We start from the raw sequence: 12,084 nt of genomic DNA, 5'->3' as shown, positions 1-12,084 counted from the left end.
TCCTCTCCTCTTCTCCAATACCCTCCCACAGAAAGGGATTAGCATTTAGTACAGCCAATATCTACACACACACACACACACTGGTGTCTGTTTGTACGCACACACACCAGGATGAGTCATATATTATGAGGATGCATTTTCCAGGAAATTATTATGAAAATACCCGGATGCACACACACACACACACACACACACACACACACACACACACACACACAACATTGGTGTCGGAAGTGGCGCTCTCCCAAAGGAAGGGGGTAATGTAGCGTCCTTAACCCAACACCTAGCTACCTCGTCAAGAGGTTCGGACCGCTTGGCCTAATGGTTAAGGTGCTTTACATTCGCTAAACCCGGGTCCGAGTCCCAGACGGGGCTACCCCCGGATTTGCTACAGTATTGTCTTCTGATCTGTAGATTTAACTGTACCCCCTGCAGAGTTTAGTTAGGCTAGATATTGATTGTTGCCTGTAGGAGTGCAGGGTCTACGGGGGTGTGTGTGTTGTGACTGAGTATTTCCAGATTCATTTCCTGGAAAGTGCATCCTCATAATATATCAGTCATCCTGGTGTGTGTGTCTGTAGCTAGGTTTCCATCCAATTGGAGACAGATTTTCATGCGAATATTCTAAAATCTGCATAAAAACAATATGTGTATTTTCCCACTAGAGGTGTGTTTCCATCAAACGGACTTATTGTGGACAAAAGGCTGTGCGTGATGACGTAGTGCACTCAAAAATGACTTCTGCAGTTAAGTTCCCAAGTACCAAATAAAAAACATAAGTTACATGGGTTTCGATCGCAATTTCAACTCTACAGATGGTTTTGTCACACAAACTTGCACAATCTAGTTTTTCTGCAGGCTCTCTCTAGACAATACTTGGCTAATAAAGTGGACAGGGGGTTATATGATGAGATATTAATAAGAGCAAGATAATTTGATTTGATAATTGGCAGCCAAACACCTATCATTATGCCACCAGCATTAAAATAATAGCCTACCCTCAATATTTAGCCTATTGGGAAAGTGCATGATCACCATGCACTTAACCACCATGTGAAGTTCATCACAACTTATTTAATCTGCTTATAAACTTTAAGTGCTTTTTCACGTTGTGGTGGTAGGCCCATATCATGCCACGATTCCACGTTTATTTTCGATATGATGGTTATTATATCAATATTTGCGCATAAAGGCATTTCCAACGCCATTTCTTGCATAATTAATTTTACCGACACAATAAGATCCCACCTTGTTAAAGAAACAAATGGTCTGTCGAAATGTATGAAATTGTACCGACATGACTGTTGTTTATATGCGCCAGGTAATTATTCTGCATGAAATGGTTAGATGGAAACCTGGTTAGTGTGTCTGTGTGTCTGTTTGCATTCACACACCAGGAGTCATATATTATATGGATGCATTTTACAGGAAATAATCTGGAAATACACACGTGTGTGTGTATGCTATAGTGAGCTGCAAGATATAATGGTAATGGGTAGTCCCCTGTAGCTCAGTTGGTAGAGCATGGCGCTTGCAATGCCAGGGTTGTGGGTTCGTTTCCCACAGGGGGCCAGTATGAAAAAATGTATGCACTCACTAACTGTAAGTCGCTCTGGATAAGAGCGTCTGCTAAATGACTAAAATGTAAAATGTATGATAAGCTGAGGGGACAGGGCCTTGAGGTGAGAACCTGTTGGCCACTGGCTGAATAATCTCTTTATCCCAGCGGCCTTGTAGACCAGGGGGACAGACTGGATCAGTCCGGACACACTCACACTCACACACACAAACACACTGTACAAACACACACAACGTTTCATTAGCCTTTTACTGCAGTGGGCTAAATCAGGGTCACACAGTGTTTCTTCCAGTCTTAAACAAATCTACTTTGAAACAAAAGTATACACCTCACACACATGGTTATGGGCTTACCATGTCACATATAGAGTTGAAATGTATTCAATTTAGATTTTGCATCCCAATATTAACTTTATATACATCACAGAAGACTGAAATATAACAAAATTGTTTGACATAGAAACACCGGATTTTCGTCGGGTTTTTAATAATAATCTTTATTAATGATGAAATTATGAAAACTATTAATAACATTCCATCCATGAGGCCAAAGAGGGCGCTTTTGGTCATTGACTGCAGGAAAGGGATACTAATCACTGTTGACTGGCTGGACTCGAGGGATGGATGGCGAGCAGGTGTTTGAATATGAATGCAATAATGTCCCTCACACACACTCACTCACACACACATACACACACACTCCCTCCCTCCCTCTGTGCCCACCCGAGGTGGTTGTCATAAGCCCAGCTGCTAGTCCAGTCAATGATAGATGACTCCTATACTATCCCTAGTGTAATCACTCCTACACTAACACACCCTGTCTGTCAGTCTGTTTGGCTATCTAATTGTGTTAACTGTTTAGTGCAGATCTACCAAACACGATCATTAATAATCTCAGTTTAAAGGGCATCTCTGCAGTCTGCTGCATCGTGTAGTGATAATGTCAAGACAAGCTTTGTAATCAGTGTTAAATATCACCTAATTTTAATTCATCTTTGCTGTCAATATCACAGGAGATTATTGGGGTGTGACTCATAGAATGTCATTGCAGGAGAATGTAATAGGGGAGAATTCCGTTTGGAATGTCAGAGAGAGAATGTTGAGGTGGATGGGCTAAGAAGTTTGGGTGTGTGATGCTGTGTTATGGTAACAGTATAGGTACTTCATGATTTCATGTATGTGCAACCAGACCATCCCTGTACAGAATTAGAGTTCTGATATTTACCTCTTGGTCTCCCATTCCTCCTCCCCTTCTCTCTCCATGCAGGCTTCAAGTGCCCTGTCTGTTCCAAGTTTGTCTCCACTGATGAGATGGACCTACACCTCGTCATGTGCTTGACCAAACCCAGAGTGACGTATAACGGTAAGACTGCTTACTTTACTCCCCTACCCCTAGACTGTTCTCCTTTGCTGAGCTGGTGCTTGTGAAAGGGAAGGGCTTAGTGTGTGTTTATGTGTGTGTGGCCAGACAAGACTTTGCCGTGGCTGTCTGCGAGTTAAATTATAAGCTAATTTATTGCAACATGGTTGCTGTCAGCCATTGTCTGAATGAGCTGCTTGATTTTTTGCGCGGTTGGAATGACTCCCCCTCCTCCTCTCCTTCAATGACTAATGTGACTGGTGTCACGGCAGGTGTTAGCTCTGTGTCTGTGTAATCATAATGGCAAGACAAAGTGTTTTAAGGCAGATCTGTTACAGAGGGGACTGTCACTGTCACTGGACTCCCTTATCTGTCCAATACTGTCTGCCCAAATTGATCAAAACAACTCTCTCCTCTCTCTGCAGTTCAATTCAAACACAAACTCCCCCCTTTCTCTCTCTTTCATTTGCCTCCCATTGTGTTGGCGCTTTAATGCCTTAATCAGTCCTGTTTTTACAACATTTTGACATGTTTTCAGGCATTGTCAGTCAAAATGTGATTTGATTTGATTTGATTTATATAAATACACAGTGGAATGACTATGGTGCCAATACACAGCCAAGTACATCATAACAGGCTGAACAAGTCATATTACTATGGTTATGAGTGTTCTACCCTATAAATAAATAGTAATCTAAGGTTCCTAAACAATTGCATCTCGCCCTGGTTTCTTAATCACTTTCTGAAGACTGGTCCAATTGATTCATGGGCCATATCTTTTTAATACAAACCGGGCAGCTTGCAAGTCTTAAGTGGACGGTGTTTATGTGAAGGACAGTGAAAACATGTAATGTATTTGATACTGTAATCTCTGCAGGGGGATGTAAACTAGGATACAGCAGTGAGAGGGGAAAGTTGGAGCCCTCCAGCTTACAATTCCTGGTTGAGAAGAAACAGAGTTCAACACACACACACACTCAGAGCTCAGCCCTCCATCTTATATTAAGAAAGGCCTCCAAGCCCCAGTGGCATTTGTTTTATTAAGAGCTATCTTTTCAGTCTTAAAGGGCTGGCTAATTTCCTCTTGCTTCCTCAAGGGGATATGACATCATGCTCACTGTGTGTTTCTGGAGCACAGAGTAGCACAGACCACACTCACACAAACACACACACACACACACACACACACACACACACACACACACACACACACACACACACACACACATACACACACATACACATACACACACACAGACAGACAGACAGACAGACAGACAGACAGACATAAGACACACACACACACACACACACACCACACACACACACACACACACACACACACACACACACACATACACATACACACACAGACAGACAGACAGACAGACAGACAGACAGACACACACACACACACACACACACACACACACACACACACACACACACACACACACACACACACACACACACACACACACACACACACACACACACAGAGGGCTGAGGAGCAATTTCTGCAGAGCCTCACACACTTGTATCTCCCTGCCTCCCTTTTCCACTCCAACTCTATGGGGAAATACTTCCTACGATGGGCCCAGGCTCTGGAAGTCATTGCCTAACACCCTAATGAGGAGTTTGTAGTGGCCCCTTCTAAGCACTAAGTCATCATGTAGGATTCAGTTGGTCAGAAAACAAATTACTCTGCATGTTGTGTGCATCCCAAATGTCACCTTATTCACTTATTCAGTGCACTACTTTTGACTAGAGCCCTACGTGCCTTCGGCAAAAGTAGTGCACGATATAGGGACACAGTTTATTGATAAGATTAATAATAATCACACAAATGTATTGTTTGCTCTTGTATACTCCATGACTTCCTCAACATCAACAATATAGCCCAGTTTGCATTCAACACTGAGACATAGCGACTTCTGATGCAATAATATGTGTCTGTTTGTCTTCTCTGAGCAGTCCTCTCACATGCCTCTGGCAGCTCATGACCAATAATAGTTTTTTCAGCAGAGGTCAAATTATGGACACTTCTATGACACTGTTATATTATTGGATCATGCCGTTTCAGTCCACAGTGACTTGCTGTTAAAACCTAGTCAAACAGGCCTTCATCTTGGCTCAGGAGTGGGTAAGGGAGGCAGCAGTAGTTTCTCTGTGTCTGCTTGTTTTTAGTGCGACTGTGATGTAGAAGCATTGGGCTGATGATGGTTGAAGGTCAGTAGACCTGGCTTCTCATACATCAACAGGACTGAGGGGGAAAGTCATCCATCATCAAACACAGTGGGGGGATGAATTAAGAGGTGGTGGACCATTTTGTGTGTGTATGTGTGTGTGTGCCTGTGTGTGTGTATGTGTGCGCTTCACTCCTGAAATTGTGGTTGTCTGTGTTCATGTGCTATCTGTGACACAATCTCTCCCCTGCCTGCCTACATCACAGGGGTCAAGCCCCAGACAGATGTGCAGTGAGGGAAAAAAGTATTTGATCCCCTGCTGATTTTGTACGTTTGCCCACTGACAAAAACATGATCAGTCTATAATTTTAATGGTAGGTTTATTTGAACAGTGAGAGACAGAATAACAACAAAAAAATCTAGAAAAACGCATGTCAAAAATGTTATAAATTGATTTGCATTTTAATTAGGGAAATAAGTATTTGACCTCTCTGCAAAACATGACTTAGTACTTGGTGGCAAAACCCTTGTTGGCAATCACAGAGGTCAGACGGTTCTTGTAGTTGGCCACCAGGTTTGCACACATCTCAGGAGTGATTTTGTCCCACTCCTCTTTGCAGATCTTCTCCAAGTCATTAAGGTTTAGAGGCTGACGTTTGGCAACTCGAACCTTCAGCTCCCTCCACAGATTTTCTATGGGATTAAGGTCTGGAGACTGGCTAGGTCACTTCAGGACCTTAATGTGCTTCTTCTTGAGCCACTCCTTTAATGCCTTGGCCATGTGTTTTGGGTCATTGTCATGCTGGAATACCCATCCACGACCCATTTTCAATGCCCTAGCTGAGGGAAGGAGGTTCTCACCCAAGATTTGACGGTACATGGCCCCGTCCATCGTCCCTTTGATGCAGTGAAGTTGTCCTGTCCCCTTAGCAGAAAAACACCCCCAAAGCATAATGTTTCCACCTCCATGTTTGACGGTGGGGATGGTGTTCTTAGGGTCATAGGCAGCATTCCTCCTCCTCCAAACACGGCGAGTTGAGTTGATGCCAAAGAGCTCAATTTTGGTCTCATCTGACCACAACACTTTCACCCAGTTCTCCTCTGAATCATTCAGACGGGCCTGTATATGTGTTTTCTTGAGCAGGGGGACCTTGCGGGTGCTGCAGGATTTCAGTCCTTCACGGTGTAGTGTGTTACCAATTGTTTTCTTGGTGACTATGGTCCCAGCTGCCTTGAGATCATTGACAAGATCCTCCCGTGTAGTTCTGGGCTGATTCCTCACCGTTCTCATGATCATTGCAACTCCACGAGGTGAGATCTTGCATGGAGCCCCAGGCCGAGGGAGATTGACAGTTATTTTGTGTTTCTTCCATTTGTGAATAATCGCATCAACTGTTGTCACCTTCTCACCAAGCTGCTTGGCGATGGTCTTGTAGCCCATTCCAGCCTTGTGTAGGTCTACAATCTTGTCCCTGACATCCTTGGAGAGCTCTTTGGTCTTGGCCATGGTGGAGAGTTTGGAATCTGATTGATTGATTGCTTCTGTGGACAGGTGTCTTTTATACAGGTAACAAACTGAGATTAGGAGCACTCCCTTTAAGTGTGTGCTCCTAATCTCAGCTCGTTCACCTGTATAAAAAGACACCTGAGAGCCAGAAATCTTTCTGATTGAGAGGGGGTCAAATACTTATTTCCCTCATTAAAATGCAATTCAATTTATAACATTTTTGACATGCGTTTTTCTGGATTTTTTTGTTGTTATTCTGTCTCTCACTGTTCAAAATTATAGACTGATCATTTCTTTGTCAGTGGGCAAACGTACAAAATCAGCAGGGGATCAAATACTTTTTTCCCTCACTGTATCAGTCATGTGGACTTTAAACCGCTTGTTTTGTCTCCCTCAGCCTGAAGAAGGGCTTTTTAAACACACCCAGTTGACAGAGAGGACAAATGCTGCTGTTGAAAGATAATCCAAAGGTTTTAAACAGCCCAACAACGTTTTAAAACCTGCTAGTCATCAGAGATGTATCACATTCTCCAATAATGGAACCCATTTTACTGGGTTAATAGACCTAAGAGAAGACTGGCTGGGGTATGAGTGGTGAGTCATGACTTTCACTCTCTTTACTCCCCCCTCTCATCCTTCTCTGAATAGGTTCCCCCCCCCCCCTGTCCTGGCCTGCCCTGGTACCCCTGTAGACAGCCTCTTTTCAGCCAGTCATTCTCTTCCTGAGCACTGTGTCCTATGCTGTCCTCCAGGCTTTCTGCACTCTCTACTCCTCTCTAGCTAATCTCTGTCAGGAGAGAGGGAGAGCATGAGAGAGACAGGGATATAGGGGGAGTGGGGAGAGAGAAAGGACAAGAGCGAGGGAGAGACAGAAGGAGGGTGAGAGAGAGAGACACTTTACTCCAGAGTCTTAGTAAAGAGTGTGTATGTTTATGTGTCTGCGTATGTAGAGAGAGAGAGAGAGAGAGAGAGAGAGAGAGAGAGAGAGAGAGCGAGCTGGAAGATGAAAGATGATTGTTAGTGTCCCTGTGTGGAGGTCTGGCCTTGCTCATCAGTCATGTGGGGAGGAGTGTAATGGAGGTGGACAGGAGAGATTATCACTGATCCCTCTCCTCCCTCTCCTCCCTCCTCTCCCCTCCTCTCTCAGCGCCTCTCTGACAGCCAGCTCTGTGGCTCTACCTCTCCTCTTCTCCTCTCCTCCTCTCTCCTCTCCTATCCTCCTCTCTCAGCACCTCTCTGACAGCCAGCTCTGTGGCTCTACCTCTCCTCCTCTCCTCTCTTCCTCTCTCCTCTCCTCCTCTCTCAGCACCTCTCTGACAGCCAGCTCTGTGGCTCTACCTTTCCTCCTCTCCTCTCCTCCTCTCTCATCTCATATCCTCCTCTCTCAGCACCTCTCTGACAGCCAGCTCTGTGGCTCTACCTCTCCTCTTCTCCTCTCCTCCTCTCTCCTCTCCTATCCTCCTCTCTCAGCACCTCTCTGACAGCCAGCTCTGTGGCTCTACCTCTCCTCCTCTCCTCTCTTCCTCTCTCCTCTCCTCCTCTCTCAGCACCTCTCTGACAGCCAGCTCTGTGGCTCTACCTCTCCTCCTCTCCTCTCCTCCTCTCTCATCTCATATCCTCCTCTCTCAGCACCTCTCTGACAGCCAGCTCTGTGGCTCTACCTCTCCTCCTCTCCTCTCCTCCTCTCTCATCTCATACCCTCCTCTCTCAGCACCTTTCTGACAGCCAGCTCTGTGGCGCTACCTCTCCTCCTCTCCTCTCCTCCTCTCTCCTCTCCTCTCCTCCTCTCTCAGCACCTATCTGACAGCCAGCTCTGTGGCTCTACCTCTCCTCTTCTCCTCTCCTCCTCTCTCCTCTCCTCTCCTCCTCTCTCAGCACCTCTCTGACAGCCAGCTCTGTGGCTCTACCTCTCCTCTTCTCCTATACTCCTCTCTCATCTCATATCCTCCTCTCTCAGCACCTCTCTGACAGCCAGCTCTGTGGCTCTACCTCTCCTCTTCTCCTCTCCTCCTCTCTCCTCTCCTCTCCTCCTCTCTCAGCGCCTCTCTGACAGCCAGCTCTGTGGCTCTACCTCTTCTATTGCTCTGCAGTACGGGACAGGAGAGGGAAAGATAGAGGGAGAGAGAAAGAGAGAGGGAGAGAGGAAGCTTCTTTTTCACACACCTGTCTCTACTCCACAACGGAATCCCATTACCTCTCTCACTTACTCTCTCTCTCTCTCTCTCTCTCTCTCTCTCTCTCTCTCTCTCTCTCTCTCTCCCCCTCTCTCTGTCTCTCTCTCTCTCCCTCTGTCTCTGTCTTTCTCTCTCTCCCTCTTTGTACTCTCTCTCTCTTACCCTCCCTTTCATACATACACAATGTGATGCTGTTTTTTATTTATTTTTATTTCACCTTTATTTAACCAGGTAAGCCAGTTGAGAACAAGTTCTCATTTACAACTGCGACCTGGCCAAGATAAAGCAAAGCAGTGCGATAAAAACAACAACACAGAGTTACATATGGGGTAAAACAAAACATAAAGTCAAAAATACAACAGAAAATATATATACAGTGTGTGCAAATGTAGCAAGGTATGGAGGTAAGGCAATAAATAGGCTATAGTGCAAAATAATTACAATTAGTATTAACACTGGAATGATAGATGTGCAAGAGATGATGTGCAAATAGAGATACTGGGGTGCAAATGAGCAAAATAAATAACAATATAGGGATGAGGTAGTTAGGTGGGCTAATTTCAGATGGGCTGTGTACAGGTGCAGTGATCGGTAAGCTGCTCTGACAACTGACGCTTAAAGTTAGTGAGGAGATAAGAGTCTCCAGCTTCAGAGATTTTTGCAATTCGTTCCAGTCATTGGCAGCAGAGAACCGGAAGGAATGGCGGCCAAAGGAGGTGTTGGCTTTGGGGATGACCAGTGAGATATACCTGCTGGAGCGCATACTACGGGTGAGTGTTGCTAGGGTGACCAATGAGCTAAGATAAGGCGGGGATTTGCCTTGCAGTGATTTATAGATGGCCTGGAGCCAGTGGGTTTGGCGACGAATATGTAGTGAGGACCAGCCAACAAGAGCGTACAGGTCACAGTGGTGTGTAGTGTATGGGGCTTTGGAGACAAAACGGATGGCACTGTGATAGACTACATCCAATTTGCTGAGTAGATTGTTGGAGGCTATTTTGTAAATGACATCGCCGAAGTCAAGGATCGGTAGGATAGTCAGTTTTACGAGGGCATGTTTGGCAGCATGAGTGAAGGAGGCTTTGTTGCGAAATAGGAAGCCAATTCTAGATTTAACTTTGGATTGGAGATTCTTAATGTGAGTCTGGAAGGAGAGTTTACAGTCTAACCAGACACCTAGGTATTTGTAGTTGTCCACATACTCTAGGTCAGACCCGTCGAGAGTAGTGATTCTAGTCGGGTGGGCGGGTGCCAGCAGCGTTCGATTGAAGAGCATGCATTTAGTTTTACTAGTGTTTAAGAGCAGTTGGAGGCTACTGTAGAAGTGTTGTATGGCATTGAAGCTCGTTTGGAGGTTTGTTAACACAGTGTCCAGTGAAGGGCCAGATGTATACAAAATGGTGTCGTCTGCGTAGAGGTGGATCTGAGAGTCACCAGCAGCAGAGCGACATCATTGATATACACGGAGAAAAGAGTCGGCCCAAGAATTGAACCCTGTGGCACCCCCATAGAGACTGCCATAGGTCCAGACAACAGACCCTCCAATTTGACACATTGAACTCTATCTGAGAAGTAGTTGGTGAACCAGGCGAGGCAGTCATTTGAGAAACCAAGGCTATTTAGTCTGCCAATAAGAATGCGGTGGTTGACAGAGTCGAAAGCCTTGGCCAGGTCGATGTAGACGGCACACAGTACTGTCTATTATCAATCGCGGTTATAATATCGTTTAGGACCTTGAGCGTGGCTGAAGTACACCCCTGACCAGTTCGGAAACCGGATTGCATAGCGGAGAAGGTACGGTGGGATTCGAAATGGTCGGTGATCTGTTTGTAAACTTTCGAAAGGCAGGGCAGGATGCATACTGTATGCCCCCCTACTGTACTGCAGATAGAAGAGGACCTAGCTGCATTCTGTTTGCACACACACTCACACAAATGCACACACACACGCACTGAGCCCTTAGTGGGAGTGATGTGCTTGGAGAGGTATATGCTCAGAGCTGCAGGGCTGCAGGGCTGCAGCAGGACATCCTATGGACCACTCTACAGCCCTGTCACACTCTGAAACATGACACTATCTCCCTAGGAAATACCTACCTCAACTGTCCTGTTCCTGAGACACTCTGATTGGATCAGAAAACAGGAAGTAGCAGTAGGACTGAGCAATCAATGATAGTGAGAGAGGGGACTCTCCCTCCACAGTCCAGGCATTCAAACTGGACACTCCAGACACTGCAGCTATTGTCCAGCCCTCTCACTGTCTGTGTGTTACTGTATCATAGTCCTGTGTTGTATGACACTGTCCTAATGACTGGGTCCTCAGGGAGAAGACAGCACAAACACAAAGCACACTCACATAGACACATTCAGTACCGTAGCCTGTCAGATGGACTGCTACAGGGGGGTGTTGGTGTTGAACTCTGAGAACACTGCTGCACTGCTGTTAGTGCTGGAGACGGGTGTTGTGACTGTCTGTCTGCCTGTCTGTCTGCCTGTCTGCCTGTCTGACTGTCTGAGGAGAATGTCTGGGCTTTTATGAGGGGGGCAGGAGGACAAGTAGTGTGTGTGTCTAGCTAAGAGGGAAAGGCAGGTGTAGCCTAGCTAGTATTAGTGTATTAGGGAATAGTGTTTAAGTGTACTGTAGTAGTGTACTGAAGTGGGAGACAGTGCTGGGACAGGGAAACTAGTGAGCATAGAACTGTTAGACACCTTCTCAGCAGGTGATTTCTATAGTCATGGAAATGCACACACACAAGCAAAGGTGTGTTTTCCATCAGCAAAGATCAAAACACAGGTTCTCACGCCCTTTTGTAACTTTGTCTCCACAATGTCCCAGCCAAGAATAACAGAGAGAAACAGGAGTGATGGGTGTCAATCATGGTACAATATTACCATAAATCAAACAGTGAAACCCTATTCTAACATGGAACAAACTGTAGAAAATCTATCTATCTCTATCTGTCAGACCAACAGACTCTCTGACCACAGCCAACTGTAGAAAATCTATCTATCTCTATCTGTCAGACCAACAGACTCTCTGACCTGTGGTTCTTTGCAGGCTGTGACTAGGGCTGTTTGCAGGCTTTGAGAGGTCTGAGGAGGGGGAGAGTGCAGCTGGCTTTGGCCTGGTTGATTAAATGGGCAGTCTGGCTCTTTCTGTTTCTCTCACTCACTCACTCACTCACTCACTCACTCACTCACTCACTCACTCACTCACTCACTCACTCACTCACTCTCTCTCTCTCTCTCTCTCTCTCTCTCTCTCTCTCTCTCTCTCTCT

At 45.6% G+C, this 12,084-nt stretch overlaps 1 protein-coding gene across 1 annotated transcript in view; it reads left to right on the top strand.

The window, feature by feature from the left end:
• Window positions 1-12,084, top strand: part of LOC121543021 (E3 ubiquitin-protein ligase znrf2-like) — a 94,400-nt gene that overhangs the window by 57,184 nt on the left and 25,132 nt on the right. Inside the window, exon 2 of the mRNA XM_041852694.2 lies at window positions 2,846-2,941. Within this exon, the coding sequence (XP_041708628.1) occupies window positions 2,846-2,941 (96 nt within the window). The remainder of the gene's footprint in view (window positions 1-2,845; window positions 2,942-12,084) is intronic.

This window comes from Coregonus clupeaformis, chromosome 28, assembly GCF_020615455.1.
Source record: "Coregonus clupeaformis isolate EN_2021a chromosome 28, ASM2061545v1, whole genome shotgun sequence".
Taxonomy (NCBI): domain Eukaryota; kingdom Metazoa; phylum Chordata; class Actinopteri; order Salmoniformes; family Salmonidae; genus Coregonus; species Coregonus clupeaformis.
This window is presented reverse-complemented; position numbering and strand designations above follow the sequence as displayed.